Here is an 18966-nt window from a genome sequence, read left to right on the forward strand (position 1 = left end):
TACGAGATTCTTTAGGAGAGAAAACAACAACGATGATAATAATAAAGATTGAAAAAAACCCAATCCAATAAGTGTGCCCTAAACGAAAAATTAGAAAAGTCAAAGTATATTATAATTCAAAAATAAATTACGTTTTGCAATAAAATCTAATTGACTCAACCGGATAAAATTCAACTAGAATATAAAAATTAAACCCAATTAATAATATTAATTGGGCCAAATAAAAATATATTTGATCATATTTACAAGAAAACACGCATGTGTATAATTGATCGTATTTACAAGAAAACCCTCAATGGGATTGGTCCAACACCACACACAAGCCCAACAACTCCACAATGGTCTCATCAATTAAGAAGCCATCACGACCGAAAGCAACAATTGAGAAGCCATAATTGTCATGTCTAAGAATAAACAAGATTCCTTGATCCTTGGGCCATTTCACTCACAAATTGAGAAGCCATTGAATAAGAAATAACAACAAACGCATGACCTACAAAAGGGCAATAACCAATATACCTAGGTATGGACCATTCTACTATACGAATTCACAAGGCATTAGAATGTTTCTGCAGCTACCCAACACTTCACCAAATGGGGACTCAAACAATATTGTAACACATTGTATATAAAAGAAAAAAATAAAGAGATAAACATGATAATCTAAGTTCAACTTTCATTTTAACTAACCAATCTTTTATACAAATCCACCTTGTTGTACCCAAGAGTTGCAACAAAGTAATGGTGCTATGTAAATTAAAGTATACATAAAATAATACATTATTTTATATTTTTTAAATATGAAACTAGTCACATAAAAATTTATATAATTATTCTGTGCATGAAAAAAAGTGATCTGGTTAACATCTAACCGTACTCTACGCGCATCAATTTCCCAATTTTTAGAGGTGAGATACTTTAGAAAATGAATACATTTATACAGCAACAATAAATATTTATTCTGTGAAAAGTTGGTTATATAACTTACACGAGTAAAAAAATTAAATTTTATTAATTTTATTAATTAAAATTTTTTAATAATGTTGTTTAAAAGATTTTAAAATTATATATATATACATATATATATATATATATATATATATATCACTTTAAACAGTTTTTAGCAATCGTTGATGCTGTGTGACTGTTTTATCTTAATATTTTTTATTTACTTGTATTAGTTAAAAAATGTTAACATAATTTAAATTTTAATTAAAATATATTAACTTTATTAATTAATAGCAAAACTCAAATAATTTTTAATTAATAATAAAAATATTTAAAAGAATATCCATTATTAATATTTCTCTTTAAAAAAACAGAAAAAAGTTATATATTCTTTTTGTGGACTAATTAATAATGACAATGAGTTCATTAATATTTCGAGGCCTGTCCCATTGTCTTGCAAAAGGAAAACAGAGAACAACAGCCACATATTTAGGATCAAGTCACGAGCACAAGTACAAATGTTGTTGGGTTTCTCACTTCCTTCGGAAATAGTTCGATGTGTGTGGCTGTTCTTCGTTTTGTATAAAATTGTCGCCAATAATCACTATAAAAAAGTCATATTTTAACGATTGGATTTTAAATTAGTTTATTTTAATCGATTTTTGGTGATATAACTTTTATTTAACAAAAATTAAATTATTAATATAAATATTTTAAATTTACACTATAAAACCATATACTATACCAATTAAAACATCAAATATTATAATAATACATCATATTATTTATAGAAACAAATAATAATGTGAGTATAGTCAAGATTAACTGACACTAATTATTAAATGTCATAAAATGATACTTTTATTTATAGTTATTTGTTTATATTTTAAATAAAATATTATATGTTTAAATATTACAAAATGATGAAGTATTAATTAATTTTTGAATTATATAAAGCTTTATAAACTTGATTTATTTTATAAAAAAATTAAATTTAACATTATCTTGAAAGAATTACTTTTTGATACAATTTTTTTTGAATTTGTTATTCAATTAAAAATAAAAAATAATTTTGAGACATTTAAATTATATCATTTAAAATTTTATTCTTCTAAAATATATTTATTTGGATTGAGTTATTGAAAATTTTTTATTTTTATCTCTGACTATAAGTTTGCAAATATTATCACCTTTGACTCTTAAAAAAATGAAGAGAGGATTGAATTAAAAATAAAGAAGTTAAAAAAAGTGAAAAAGAATAAAAGTAATAATATATATATATATATTAATAATTTTTTATTCTTTTAATAGAATTTGTAATTTTTAAATTTTAAATTATATAAATTTTTAATATTTTAAATTTCTTAAAAGTATTCCCGAAGAAAGTATTTTAACACACAAAATTTTACACTCCCACAAAAATTAAAAACTTTTCCATTCAAACACCCTTTAAGAGTAACTTTGTTTATAAATTAAAAAAAAATGTTAAATGTATTTTTCACCTTTATTACGTCTCATGAATTCTCATATATTGAGTATTTAAATTTTTTTGTTTTTAAATATATTTTATTTATTTTAATTTAATATTAAAAAATAAATTTTAAATACGGATGAATTATATCAAAATAAACACATCTCTGTTTAGATAAATTGAATTTGTAAGATCATTATTATTTTAATAAATACTTATTTAAATTTAATTGAGTTTAAATTTTGAATTATCATTATTTATTTATTTATTTTAATCTTATCATGTAATACATATATTTTTTTAATTTGTCAAATTTAAAAATAATTTACGATATAATATATTATTTATTTCAACTTAACAATACGTATACAATGGAGAGAATTTATTAAGGATTGAGGAAAGCTTGAGTCCATGGTAGGGCACCAACTTAATTAATGTGTAAAACAAATAATGCAATAAACTAAAAGAGTTGACTTTTGCATGAAAGGGCACAGAGAAAGACTTGCATATTTGATTTCCACAATAATAAAGAAAATGAGTAAATGTAGATAGTAACTGCATCTTCCCATTTATTCATTACCAACCACTGCTTTTCTTGTTTAGTTTAGTTTAGTTTTGCATGCAAGTAATTTTCAATAAATAGTCTTATAAAAAGTGTGTTATTAATATTATTATATATAACATTTATCTCAAGTTAAATATCTAATTCCAATTCATGAAAGGTACCGATGAAAAATATTAACTATGTACATTAAAGGTACCGATGAAAAAAATAAAAAATAATCACTATGCATTTTTTATTTTTTATTTACATTTATAAGGTAAAAAAATATTAAAAATATTTATGAACTTTCTAAATTCATAAATATGTATGTAAAAAAAATTATAGTACAAAGAATTGTTTCCTATAGATGATAAACCATGAATCTAAATTATAAATTATCATTCAAAATAACATTAAATTTTTTAACGATGGCAATTTAATAAATAAATTGATATGTATATATATATAGTAAAAATTATCAATTTCATAAAAAAATTTCAATTTTAAATATTTGATAATTTTGAATTATTTAATTCTTTAAGTTTCAATTCAATTTTGATTTTACGTTAAATTGGGTCTGTGCCTGGCCAATATGTTATTGAGAATTTACCTGTCAGGTCAACGTCTGTGTAGAGTGCAGACCAAACAAAAAAAGTCAAAGATTAAAGTAACCGTTGGCTGGGACGCGGTTTGTGGTTTTCCACTAGTTGCTCCGCCAATTCGTGAACAAAATTAAAATACACAGGGATTAATCAAATCATTAATTATTTAAAATATTAAAATTTAACATCATTTATAATATTGTTAAATTTATTTTTTAATTTTTATTATATATTTTTAAAATTAAAATATCTAAAGGTATCTTCTCTTAATGATTATAAAAACCATTTTTCTTTGTTAAAATCCTTTAAAATATCTGAAATTATTTTTTATGATTATTTTTTTTAAATGTCTCTAAATGCAGCATGATTTGTCTTGGATGTAATTTAATTTTTATTTATTTATCATAAACTTTGATACTATGTTGAAATAATGAAATTTTTTTACGTAAAGGAAGACGAGATTGTAAAAAAGAATGGATCTTTAAATTGACATTAACTGAAATATATTATTATGAAATATACATGTCTGATGATGAAACAGAAGCTTCAATCTTTTATTTATATTGACAATACTAATTAAATAAAAATACATTATAAAGTGATAAGAATATAAGAAAACCAATGAATTAAAAAAAGACTAGTTATAAACTATATTTTAAAATATAAACAAGATATATATTATCTAATATTTTTATACATTCTAACAGTCACAATAGTGTATATTGTATTGATATTAGAAAGCAGTATAAGTGTCCATTTACCATCAGTTTTACATAAGACAAAAAAATACATATGAAAAAGATAGAAGAAAATGGACATACACTAATTCAAGAACTATGACATGAAATGTTACTTTCTAATTTGGCATTTGTTTTTATCTTCCAAAGTGTTAATTACTTGAACCACAGGGATTGTTCCAATTAAGTAGTTCATCAATCATTTGCATGGCAACTCTGTCCTCTTCATTTCCAGCATAACCATCACCAACACTAGCACTGTTTTGTGGTGAACCTGTTGACACACTAGACTCACCTTCTGCATGCTTCTTTCCAAGCTCCACCCTTATGATCCAATTAGAGTCTGAATGTGGTCCTGCTCCTTTTTGCCACACTCCAATGTGGGAATTGTCAGAATCTAGCCTCAGACAAGTGAGGGATGGAGAAGGGTCTTTGCAACACTTTTTGAGCTTTCTGCTTAGTAGCTCAGAAAGAGCATTGTGAGGTAAAAATGAGTCTACACAAGAGGTAGTAGTAGCAGTAGCAGCACTTTGAGGTTGATTCATTGGTGCAGGGAAATTGGTTTTGGCATTTTGACCACTCATTAAAATGGCTGCTTGATCATATGCCCTTGCTGCTGCCTCAGCTGTCTCAAATGTACCTAGCCATATCCTTCTCTTCCTGTACAATAAATAATTCACTTTTAATATTTTAATTAGTATTTTAAAGACAATGACTAATATTTTAAGTTGTAAGTCTATATTAATAATATATATGTTAATGGTATATGTATTAAGCTCTAGTACCAACAAACTTATTTGAAATATAATACATCATAATGTTATTACCAACTTGTTATATCGTTACTAATTAATAATTTTATTTTTGCTAGACAAACCAATGGAGGCAAGACTAATGACTATTATTTAGTATATACGTGTGTATGCATGTCCATGTGAGATTAAATATTAAAGTAGCAACAGTGTACATAAAATTTGCATCAGTATTGAGTATAAACCATAGAGATGGATGAGGTAATTACAGTAATGGGTGACGAATTTCTGACACCCATGAGCCCCACTGGCGCTGCCTTACTCCTCTGAACTTCTTTGCTTGTACCATGGCTTGGTGTGTTAACTATGAGTGAGCAAAAGGGTAAGTACAGGAGAAGATAGAAAAAAGAGAGGTTGCAGAGAACCTAAGTACGATACAGGAAATAAATATGGGTTTGTTTGTGACAGTGCCCTTTGTGAGATTTATATAGATTGGCGGTGATTTGGTGGGGAAGTGAAATTGATGCTGGAGGAATTATTAGGCACTCTAATTACTACTATCAAGTACGGTCCTGCTAATTAATGCACCATGTTAAATATATTATATTCATTTTTTAATTATTTAAAAGGGTTAGATGTAAGTTTTTCAATAATTTTTTATTTCGTCTATTTTAATTCTTACAATTTAATTTTGATATATTTTGTTGATGTGATTCCAAAATATTGGTATTTGATAATTTTAAAATTACTCACATCATCATTTAATAATTATCAAAATAAGAAATTTTGAATTTTTAGAAAAATTAAAAATCAAATTGAAGAATTACAAATATGTAGAAAGCAAAAATATATTTAAAACAAGGATGTTCTTTCTCTATAATAAATGTGGTTTTTTAATTAAAAAAGTTACTTTTTAGTATTTAAATTTTATATTTTTGACGTAAATAACAATCTTTTTTTCTAAATAAAAATGTTTCAACTTTGTTTTCTTAACTTGCTTCTTAATTACTTAATGTTTATTGTTAAATATTTACGAAACTTTATAGTCATGCTAAAAAAATATTTGTGGATCCTGCACATCATCATTTTTAACATACTTGTTACAGAATCTAGAAAAATATTAATAAAAACTATAACATCTAATGAAAAATTATTTATATTCAATCGTTTAATTTTTAGATTTAACTCGTTGACAGTAATTTTTAAGACAATTAATACGAATTGCCTGTGTATCAAATAATGTATTGATAGTCAATTATTGAATGAAGGTTCCATGCATGTTAGTCTATGAATTTTTTGAATGTCGTACATATATGCATTAAAAGTTTCACCTGCACAAGTTTGAGAATTCCCTCACTTCTTAACCACTTCAATAAATGTGCCACTGGTAGGACTCCCTCTGTCCACAAAATAACATTTTATTTTCTTAAGATGTCTTGACAACTCAGTCAATGTATTCCTTATAAAATTTGGTTAATTTTTTATTTTAAGATACCTTTTGAGAATAAATTTAATTAATTTTATAATATTGTATTGAAACTTATCCAGTTTAAATAAAGTTACAATATTCTTTATAAAAACTTAGTTTACACATGTTTAGATTAATTTATTTTGTGAAAAAAAATTCGGATTTAGTCAAAATTTCCTAAAATGGTTAAATTTTTTTCATTTAAGAATTTGATGTATATTTTCACAGCTGAAAGTTCAAACGAGACAAAAGCGTTTATAAATAAGAGCAGATGCTTTTTAGGGATAAATATACCTTTAAATATCTCATCTGGAATTGATATCAAATGTGAGTCAAAGACATTCTAGAAATGTAAAAGATTAATTCATCGGTCTCACAAGACGAGTAATGTCACTGTATAAAAAACAAATAATTCTTGAAAAAAATATATAACTGACATATTTAATAATTAGAATTTTCAAAGTGGGAATTTTGATCAGCATTGATAATAAGTTTAAAATCCCGATTTTTTTTTCTGAAAAAAACATATGACAATTAATTGATCTCTTAAATTATTAAGTATTCCTGATGACTTTACCTTTTAAAATTTTGTTATTGTATCAATCTTTAAAAATAATGTAATATTTATTAAAATTATGTTTTTATATTATCACTTTAGTTTTATATATAGATGAATGTAATAATATTTTAAAATTAAAAAAAAATTGATGATAATTTTTTTTAGAACTTAATGAAGTGACGTACTAGTATTTTAAGGAAATAATTTTTCCACAAAACCCATTAAAATATTAATAAGTTAATATCTTAATATTTAAGGGAACAAATAAATAATAATAATAATTAATTTTGTATTTACCCATCCTCTTAATAGTTTACATTGCATGGATTGACAAAGAAAGAATAGCATATACGAAAATAGCAGCGTTTCAGGGATGCACGGAAGATTAACTACAGCAAAGCGTCGTTTTTCTCCGACTTTTGCGAGAGGTTTAATGATGTTGGCAAGATTACGTACACTTTACGTGTTGAAACATCTTAATTATGACCCATTAAAAGTGGACAAAATAGAGAGATTAGTATAATTCACATCAAATACAGATTAGAATTCTCAGTTTTGGGTGAATACGATTTATTATATATTAAAAAATTTGAGTGAAAAGTAAGCAGAAAAAGGGATGAACGAGGGAGATATATGAGTGAAAAAGATATACAATAAAATAAGTTGCATTTCAGTCCCATAATGATTTTTGTTAATTTAAAAATAAAAAATACAAATGCACTATTCTATGGAAATAATGATTTGCTTCTTTCTTAGAGATAATTTTTTCAAAAAAATAGTCACATGCTTATCACGTGGTTAAATTTTAACTTTTTAATGAAAAAAAAGAGATTACAAAAAAATATCATGTATATATTAAAAATCTTATGGAATTAAAATGTATTATCTAAACCTCAAAGTACTAGTTAATTACAAAGCAAATTTTATTTAAACTTAATTGAGTAATATAATTTTTTTATATTTCCTATTTAATGGAATCTAAATAAAACATTAAGAAACCGTGTGATACTATGATTAAAATTCCTTTCTTGTGAACAGGGATCCTTTGACTATTTTAGTACTTGTTTATTTGCGTAACCATAAGACAACACGTGTCTATCATTGGAGTTGAGGGACGAAATTCTGGACCATTTCAGGGTTTTCATTTTGTTTTGTTTTTAAGGGAAGGACAAAGCAAAACATATTTAATTAATGTTTGACAATTTGCTGATCCTTATCTGTTAGACTCCAGTGAGAATGCAAACCATAAACAATGAATCAAATTATCAATTAAAACTGAGTATGAATATATGTTACTCTTCCTTCATATTAATTAAACTGTTGTAATTTATGTCAAATAACAGTGTTAAATTGTTAGTTTATTATGATTTTTATGCTTTTTAAAAATTTTAATTAACAAGTATAATATAAATCTAGTTAAATAAGTTGGAAATGCTCATTTATCTGACCAAATATATTAAAAATTTAATCTATATCTAAAATTAATGTTAGCAATAAGAATTTGTAAGCAGAGAATGAGAAAGCTTGAGCCGTAATATGGACAATGGAATCAAACATTTGTACACAAAGGGACATAAAGCATTCTCATTAACCTCAGAATATGCCTCTTTTTCCCTTGATGAATAGTATAAAACCTTAGAACAGAAATAGCTAGAACAAGAATATGTCAACGACAAGAACTACCCATAAACCAAATAAAGAAAAAAAGAAGATGAAAAGGAAAAGGAAAAGGAAAAAGAAAAAGAAAGGTACCAAACTTGGATTGTTTACATTGTAAAGGTCAAACTATGGCTACCAAACTATGCGATTTTATGTTTTAACTGATGACATTTTATTTCTTCAAAAAATTTAAATGAAAAAAAATGACGGAATTTTAGGTTTTTGAGTTCTCTGCAGCATAAAAAAAATTAAATTAAAATAAAAGAATGTAGGAAATTAATAAATGACCTGACCTGTAGGGCACGTTAACTTCAATAAAGCGTCGTCGTTGACCATGTTTCGTCCTCAACTTTCTTTTTCTAATTTCTCTGTAGAGAGAGATTACAGCCAAGTAATATATCAATGTTTTTTTTATATTATTATGTGTTCAATTATATTAACCAATTAAAAATATCTTTTTATTAAAAAAAATTTATTATCTCAAAACTATAAAAATATTCAATACATACTTTATGATAATTTAAAGCATTTAATATAATATTTAATACTTTTAAACATTTACTCTAAAATATATATTAAAAAATTAATGTATCAAACTATTTTATTTAAATTAATTTTTAGGATTAATTTTAAATGTATAAAAATAATAATGTAATCAAGTTATTTTTAATAATATTTTTATTCATAATGTAATTTAACTATTCTTATGAAACAGAATTGAATAATATTTTTATTCATAAATTAAATAATTTTAATTCGCCACGTTCATAGAATTCATTCGTAATAATTGTCGTGTTTATAAAATTTATTTGCATTCTTAGTCATTTATTTTGTAGAGAGTTTGTAAATTTGTTATTTGGTAGATAAGTTTAGTATTTCTTTTTCATTGAAATTAATTACATTCAATTTTCAACGGAAGCATAAAATTGTTATAATAATTTTTTTGTCTAATATTTTTTTATTTAAGAATATTTATTACCGTTCATATATTTATATGTATTATGTTGTTTATTTGATTAATTTTAGTTAAGATAATAAATAAATATAAGGTTTAATGTTATGAAGGAGATAAAAAGATGGTATAAATGATAGGAATAATAATAATAATAATAATAAATTGTAAAATTAGTTATGATAATTTAAGTTTTTTTTTTTAAATTGATGTTTTTAAAAAAGCAATATTTTTAGTATAATAGATACACTATAAGAAATGCACCACTTAGCACACGTTGGTTCATTAGCGGAGGTTACCCAAGATCTGGTGCATTAGTGCTGGTATGATCGCACTTGTGATGTTAACTGTGATCAACTTCTATATAAATGTTGAGGCTGAAGTTGACCTCAATTGGAGCGAATCGAGAAGGTCAAGTCGAATTTACTGTTATCATCATAAAATAGGTACAAAAAAGTTCATCGATCAATATCACATAATTTTGGGACAAGATCATCGAGTCGAGGTGGAGATCGAAGAATAACAGATATGCCAAAAAATAAAATAAATTAATAGCAAAAAATAAAAAAGAGATGCAACACGAGAACTTCCTAGGAGGTCACCCAGTTCTATTCTTGCCCAAGTTTTTTTTATTCTTTTATTAACCGATTTATGTATAGGATTCCATTTGACCCATGGTTGGGAACTAACCGTTAAAATGTTAACATTTACAAATGCAAAATTTAGCAATAACAATTTTGAGTATTCGTCACAAAAAAAAATGCAGAATTTAGCAACGATTTTGCATAATCACCGCAAGGATTTGGTTTCAGTTTAAGATAACAGAATATAAGAAACATCATTCTAGCCCCACCGATTCTCCATCACTCACTCAAAGCTATCATTCACCTCTACATTGGTCTCATTGAGTTCTACCACCACTCTCCTCTTTGTCATTACTACTGCTACCACTGTCAAAGTATCTTCTCCAACTGTGCAAGTCTAGTAATCCTCCACAATACTTTTCACTTACTCTAAGAATGGCTCTCCTTCAACGACCCTACACAATGAATTATATAATATAGTTGTGAGTAGAAAAAATAAATAGAATGTGAACTCAAATAACAAAAGAAAGAACTAAGTAGAAGATAAGAACAAGAGAAAAATGTAGAAGCTAAACTTTAAAACAAAGTACAGTTTCTTGTCATAGTCTGATATTTGAATTTCAAATTTTAGCAGTAGAATCGTCATTAAATAACTATCACAAATTTAAAGATTTAGTAGTAGTTCAAAATCGTCACAAATTTAGCTTTGTGTCACCAATTTTAATGTCAGTTTTATAACTGTCAGAATAAAATTTAGAAATAGTTAAAATCACCATTAATCATAAAAATTAACTGTCACAAATAAGTAAATTTTTTATAGTGATATATTTATGATATTTCATGAAAAAAAATATACTGTAAATTTTGTGATAAAAAATATTAGGTAATAGTCTTTAAAATTGTTCTTTGAACAAAAATATTGGCAAACGTATGATCACTAAAATGTATAATAATATATATTAAACATTTTTTAATTTTTATTTAGATTATTTTTTGTTGAAATTTATTATAATTTATTTTCTTATTATTTTTTCACTTAATTTTCTAACTATTTTAATAAGAGTTTTTTTTTTATTCTTTATCATTTCATATACATTTTTAAATTAGTTTTACTTATATTATGGGCAGTTATTCATGTCTCTAAAATATCCATGAAATTTTATTAGTATTTTTCACTTACTAACAGGACTTATAATACAAAATATTGTTATATAAATAATACAAGAAATATAGAAATTTAAGCGTGAAAACAAATATGAAAATTATGCTCTTTCCGTAAAAGTTTAAAATAATACTATTCCATTGCACAACAAAATGCAACATCCACACCATGAGACTACTTCCCTAGTCCAATAGTCTACAATTACATTATTAATTCTAATGGCCACACAACTAAAGTCACACACACAACCAACAGAGGTTAGTTTAAGTAACAAGCAATTTAGTATCACTTAATCAAAGTTTCGAGTTTGAGTCCTTTTAATTCGAATCTGACATGGACTGCACACCTAAATGTAGTACATGAGTCTACTTGCTTAAGTGATATTGAGCTATTTGTTATTTGGACTAACTTCCATTGGTGCAGTTGCATTACAAAATTACATAACGATTGAAACATGGATTTCTATTAAGAGACTTGCTTCCTACTTCAAAAAGAGAAACAAAAGAAGCAGCCATCATAGCAAAAGATTCCCTATAGATGAAGGTACATACTCTTCATTGGAAAGGGTAAGAAAAATATATCCCGATAGCTTTTTTACTCTAATACATTTCTTCAACTCCTATGTAAACCATTAAATCAAGAGACAAACCTTGATTTTGAAAGGCATGCAAGTTATTGATTAATAATTGAGAAAATATAACTTCACAATCTTGCCACGGAGTAGCAATAAAAAGTCCATAATAAGTATGACAGCTACTCTATGTACTTTCTCTCTTCTTGTTTTATTCAGTGCTTGGATTCAAAAGTTGTGCAAATAACCATGGACTTGTAATGAAAAACAACACCGCAAATTGTTCAATGAGATACTGCAAAACCATAAAAATTATATTTTATAAATTATAACCCCATCTTTCATAATTTATATTATTATCACATAAATAATGGTTGTCGTCTAACATACTTTGTTCTAACTACAACTAAAACATGCACAAACATGTAAGAGATTTTATAGCTTACCTAGTTGATATACCAAACAAAATATTTTCTCCAACTAATAACTTCCTTAGAAGTTATATTTTTTCTTAAAGATTTTTGATAACTTTTAGTTTATGGATAATTAGTTTTAGTTTTCTTAGTTCTCCTTTTCACATTATTAAGTTTAAGTTTCTTGCATGATTACATTCACGTTTAACCCTACATTTTAGTTATTATTATTTTTTTTTTATGTTTTGTAACTTTTTGAAAGACGAATTAAAGAGATTGGATGTAGGTGATCTTGAAAATTTAACTTGCTCCAGTTTGATTATAACCACGCTACAATATGAGTTCACGAGTATATATGTGGGTTGAATCTCTATATTGATCCTGATAATTCATAATTGAAACAAAACCTAGGAAAGCATAACAACTGCCAGCAGCAGTAAAGAGGGAGATATGAAAATTGAGAGGAAGAAAGAGGCAAAAAACTTGAAGCTTGGGAGCAAGGATATTGAAACTTCAAGAGCTTGAGAGAGAAACTTTTCTTAGGATTATTTTTCGACTTTTTATGTATTTTTTTTTTATTCACGACTTCTTATTTTAGTTCTCTTCGTTGTAAGCTATTTTTTATTATTTGTAACTAAACTCTTTACTAAGGGTGATTTAGGGAGACTATGTATTTGATATTATAATAATATAAATAAATTTATGTCTTGTTCTTATTTAATAGTAAACATTGTATTTGAGCTTATTTATCTTAAAGTGCTTGATCACCAAATTAGGATTATAGAAATTTTTACAAGTTTACTAAGAGAACAGTCATGCCTATGAATGCAATGCTATGAGTTGAATAATACATAGAGATAAACAAATATGATTTATGTGGTATTCAAAAGTTAAAAAGTTTCTTGTAAACTTGATTATGTTAAGAGATTATGTACTTGATTTTATTTAAGTGACATTGATTGATCTTAAAAAAAACTTAATGAGATAATTTCTACCACGACTTAATTTAATTTAAACAAGACATATTAATATTTATGTTACATTTTATTAACACATAGTTAAAATAAATTATCCTAATATCTAACTCCATCAAATCTTACATTATTTTTATATTATTCAACATTTTAATATTTATTCTTTTTAATATTATCTCTTTTCAATTGTTCAACTTTTATCTAATTAATTAAAATTAGTATTTAAATTATTCCTGTGTCTACGAAAACCCTCTATTTTATTCTGTTACTTCACTGCCTAGTGTACTTTAGTATACTTACTAGTATTACTTTCCTTGATCACCCACGACATGCAGAAACGATCAATATTATTATTCTGAGAGTGTCTTCGATGATTGAAAGTCGCACCAGTTTTGATTTTTATCATTTCGTTTTTCTTCTTACCACCACTCTGCACTCGTTATCCTGTCTTTTCAAAACAGATTTTCTATTAGTATCTTCGATGATCAATTATTGCATCAGTTTTACTGTTCAACATTTTTCTTTACTCATGCTATCGCTCCGCATTGGTTATCCTTTTTTCTTAAAAAGAAAAACAAATTAAGACTTTCTATTTAGGAGCAACAAAAGTAAAGGTAATAGAAAATTTATATTAAAATATTATATAAAATATAACATATACCACAAAGCTACGGGACAGGCTGCAGGGACACCCAAACCCCCTAAAAGGAAAGGCACCAGAGATTTCACCTTTTTTTAAACCAAAATGGTCAAAATGCAATCTTTTCAGGATTCTTAATTTTCTCAACAACCAAACATGCAGCTCTTTCATTATTTTCAAGAACCAAACAACTTGAATATTTGCTATCTTTCTACCACCCCTCCTTCCTTTTCTTTATTGAACGCACAACTGTTTTTTTTAGCACTACTAGTGTGGTTACAATATTGAATTCTCCTCAAAGAATTCAGAATTTTTTTTATAATAAATCACTGCTTTGACTTATGCAACTGAATTTCTGTAGATACGTTCCATATCTGGTCTTTGGGATGCATGGGGTGAGTTCTTTGCTCTTTTGTTGCTTCTCTTTGTTTGGTAGCTGAGGGGAAAAAAAAGTACTAACACGGATTTTCGATTTGAATTTGACTTTTACTGTTCTACTTGTTACTTAATCTGAAAGGAAATAATCAAATAAATTTATATTAATGTATTATTTATAACTAAATAATATTTTATTAACTTGGCTTCCTGTGCAAGTTAAAACATCAGCCAAGTGAGTTTTGAGCATAGAACATGGGAGATCCAAAATCACTAGTTGATGCTGCTTTTGTAGTTCTGAAATATTAGGATACCAGAAATTTGAAAATTTGATTGTTTTGCATGTCTTAACCTTTCTGGGTATGTTAAGGTCATTCACTATAGTTTAATATAATTTTTTAATCACGTTTGTACTTGCTTGGTTTTTAAGCAAGCAAGAGATATGGCCAATAGGGTAACCTGATGGAACTTTTTTGTTTGTCATTCTTTCATTGAATTCTTTGGAAATTGGTATAAGATACCTTCAATTTGCTTCTATAATGGGGTTACATTTAGGAGACACGTATTATAGGTGTTGCTTGTTAACACAAATGGGTGGATTCTTTGAGATGAAATATTGCTGCTCCTCAATGTTCTGTTTTGTGGTGCCTAGTTTCGCATTCTTATGCTTTCGGTCATGGATAAGTTAAAGCTCAAATGTAAGGGGTTTTTCTGTGTAAGAGAGATTTATTTCATGTTAATTTTATTAGTTTCAGTAATTTTTTTGTAACAGTCATTGCAGATATTTTTTCCTTTTCTAGTATTCCATTTATTGGAGAAAGGAAGAAGGGTTTATTGTGAATATGATTGCATAATCTTGGGCCCTTAGGGCTGGTCACATCCTTTATAGCTTCTCTCTTGATGCAAAGTTCTTTTTTTTTATTGATTCCGATCTAAACATATCATGCTTAAGCTTTTTTATTTTTTTTCTTATCATTCTACATTTATATGTAATTTCAGTTAATTCAAATGATAGGAAATAAACAAGACTAGAGTACTGATTTTAACTTGATGGCTATATTTAAGTTTTGAGATCGTTTTTCCAGATTCTTCAATTTTATAAATAGTTGTATCATTGTGCAGCGTAATTTTCTCTTGTAGACATTGACCATAAACAAATAAATAAATCATAAACCTGTTAATGGAGGAAAGCATATATGAGGAGTTCATATCTTTAATATTCTATTAATCTGAGAAATCATCACATATATCACACATACATAGAAGAAAAATTGTTAGGTGAACATTCCAGAAGCGTAGGATATTATATCTCTCTGTTGTACATGCCTTTCAATGTATGGTTTAGGTCCAACAATAATGATGTTGGGGTATCAACGCAATGCGGAAGAATGGATCGAATTTAATTGGAAATAAAGAGAAGGAAGAGAATAATGGAGAAAAGATTTTAACGTGGAAAAAACTCTAAATCGGAGAAAAAACCCACGGATAACGACGAGCAAAATAATTCCACTATGTAAAAGGGAGAGTACAAAAAGTCCTCTAAAATTATGAGGACAAAGAGTAATAAATCACTCTATTTTTTCTCTCAATAAATACTCTCTCAGAATGAAATAAGAGCTACAAAATAACACTCTCAAATTTCTTCTTCTGATCAGTGAATGATCGATTTCCGTATGTTATTCATTCATTCTTACACTGGGTATTTATAGGCAAAATTTTGTAAAGTTTTTCAACAATTACTGTAGCAATTTGGTGCCTACCAAATGCAAAATTCAATGCCTACAGATTTTGAATGCCGGTGCCTACAAAGTTGAAAAAAAAAAACAAAGTTGCTGCCTACAAAATTTGACAAACTGAGTCACCTACTAACAATCTCCACCTTGGATCAGTTTTGATAAATTGCTCGACGTTGTTTAAACCCCGAAGGGCATTCAAGTGCTGTAGAAACCAACCAAGTCCAAGCAATGCTGGAACTTGGCCTTTGGAAGAGGCTTAGTAAGCATATCAGCTGGATTCTTAGATGTATGAATCTTCTGAACCATGACTTCACCCTTAGCAACAATTTCTCGAATAAAATGATGTCTCACATCAATATGTTTTGTCCTATCATGGTAGCGGTTATTCTTGGTCAAGTAAATAGCACTCTGACTATCACAAAACACAGTAAGAACATCTTGTGTAAGACCAAGTTCATTAATCAGACCTTTAAGCCAAAGAGCCTCTTTCACACCCTCTGTTGCTGCAACATATTCAACTTCAGTCGTAGATAATGATGGAAGAGACTGAAGCTGAGCTTTCCAACTAATAGCACAGTTACAGAGAATAAATATGTAACTAGAAAGAGATCTTCTTTTGTCAAGATCGTCACCATTATCCGAATCAACAAAACCTGTAACTTCAGTTGTTGCATGATTTCTATCGAATACCAAGCCAATATCAGAAGTACCTTTGAGATACCGAAAAATCCATTTTACAGCACTCCAATGATCCTTTCCAGGATTATGCATATGCCGACTCACCATGCTAACGGCATATGCTAAATCAGGTCTAGTGCATACCATAGCATACATAAGACTGCCAACAGCACTAGCATAAGGAACGCGTGACATATGTTCCATGTCTTCCTCTGTCTCAGGACAAAGGTCAGATGATAACTTGAAATGTGCAGCAAGTGGAGTAGAAACAAATTTGCAATTAGACATATTAAACTTGTCAAGCACTTTCTCAACGTATTTTTGTTGAGATAGAAACAATTTACCAGCTTGACGATTCCTGCAAATCTCCATACCAAGAATCTTCTTAGCTGCACCCAATTCTTTCATTTCAAACTCATTATTGAGTTGAGTTTTCAATTTCCTGATCAGAGACTTGTCACGTGATGCAATCAACATATCATCAACATATAGTAACAAGTATATGTAAGATTCATCAGGAAGTTTTTGAAAATAAATACAGTCGTCATATTGACTTCTGCAATAACCTTGCCCAATCATGAAGGAATCAAACCTTTTGTACCATTGTCTCGGAGCTTGTTTGAGTCCATATAAAGATTTCTTCAATCGGCAGACAAGATGCTCCTTATCAGGAATAATAAATCCCTCAGGTTGCTTCATATAAATTTCCTCTTCCAGCTCTCCATGCAGAAAGGCTGTCTTAACATCAAGTTGCTCCAATTCCAAGTCAAATAAAGTAACAAAAGCAAGCAAAACACGTTTGGAGGTATGACGAACAACAGGTGAGAAAATCTCATTAAAGTCAATACCTTCCTTTTGACTGAAGCCTTTAACAACCAATCGTGCCTTACATCTAGGATCTTCAACCCCGGGAATGTCATCTTTCTTCTTATAGACCCATTTGCATTTCAAAGGCCGTTTGCCTTTGGGAAGTTCTGTTAAACTCCAAGTACCATTCTTATGAAGACTTTCAATTTCTTCATTCATAGCCACTAGCCATTTTGAAGAATCAGCACAAGAAACAGCCTCAGTATAACTAGCTGGTTCAATTTCGTCATTTATTTCTTGTGCAACAGATAATGCATATGCAATTAAATTATCATCACAAGCATAATTTGCATATCTAGCTGGCTTAGTAATCGTCCTTCTTGGTCTGTTTTGGGCAATGAAATACTCCTCTTCCTGCGGCTGAATTGGAGAAGTGGTAATCTCATCAACATCATCATCACCACAAATATCAGCGCTAGACTCATTGATAGAAGAAGATGGAACATCAACATTAGGAGTTGTAGATTTCAACTCCAACTCCACCTTCTCGCTAGTACCCTGCAGATTATTAGTACTAGTAGAAGAAATCACAGAAGTTTGTTTTTCAGAAGATAATAAAGCATCCTCATTAAAAGTCACATCTCTACTGAGAATTAATTTTTGTGACTTAGGATTCCATAAACGATATCCTTTAGATTCAGATGCATAACCAAGAAATATGCACTTAACAGCTCTTGGAGCTAATTTTCCATCATTGACATGTGCATAAGCAGGACATCCAAAGATTCTCAAATTGGAATAATCAACAGGATTATCTGACCAAATTTCTTCTGGAATTTTAAAATTAAGTGACGAGTGTGGAGAACGATTAACCAAGTAACAAGCAATTGATATTGCCTCAGCCCAAAATTCACGTCGATGCCATAACCCAGCATTTGAGATCATACAACGAGCTCTCTCAAGTAGAGTCCTGTTCATTCGTTCTGCAACACCATTTTGCTAGGGTGTTCTTGGAATGGTTTTATGTCTAGCAATTCCATGATTTGCGCAGAACTCATTAAATTCACCGTCACAGAACTCTAATCCATTATCCGTTCTGAGCTTCTTGATTTTTCTCCCTGTCTGGGTTTCAACAAGAGTTTTCCACTTCTTAAAAGTGGGGAAGGTCTCACTTTTATACCTGAGAAAATAAACCCAAACTTTGCGAGAAAAATCATCAATAATAGTCATCATATAACGACGTCCTCCATAAGAGGGAACTTTAGAAGGCCCCCAGAGGTCAGAATGAATATAATCAAGAATACCCTTTGTACAGTGAGTTGCAGTAGAGAAAC

At 28.0% G+C, this 18966-nt stretch overlaps 1 protein-coding gene across 1 annotated transcript; it reads right to left on the reverse strand.

Annotated features, from left to right (window-relative positions):
* Positions 1 to 4454: 4454 nt before the first annotated feature.
* LOC113848149 (ethylene-responsive transcription factor WIN1-like) lies at positions 4455 to 5442 on the reverse strand. Its single transcript, XM_027477543.1, has 2 exons — positions 5324 to 5442; positions 4455 to 4962 (listed from the first exon to the last, which is right to left on the reverse strand). The coding sequence occupies exons 1-2, from the start codon at positions 5401 to 5403 to the stop codon at positions 4455 to 4457; spliced, it is 588 nt and encodes a 195-aa protein (XP_027333344.1). The 5' UTR covers positions 5404 to 5442.
* Positions 5443 to 18966: the final 13524 nt, after the last annotated feature.

Source organism: Abrus precatorius, unplaced genomic scaffold, assembly GCF_003935025.1.
Source record: "Abrus precatorius isolate BTA unplaced genomic scaffold, Abrus_2018 Scaffold8, whole genome shotgun sequence".
NCBI classification, from domain to species: Eukaryota; Viridiplantae; Streptophyta; class Magnoliopsida; order Fabales; family Fabaceae; genus Abrus; species Abrus precatorius.

Bases quoted from the DNA above. Each gene is read 5' to 3' on its own strand.
- LOC113848149 (XM_027477543.1), bottom strand. From the start codon at position 5,403: ATGGTACAAGCAAAGAAGTTCAGAGGAGTAAGGCAGCGCCAGTGGGGC. The intron at 4,963-5,323 runs GTAATTACCTCA...TTTATTGTACAG, and splicing joins GAAATTCGTCACCCATTACT to GAAGAGAAGGATATGGCTAG.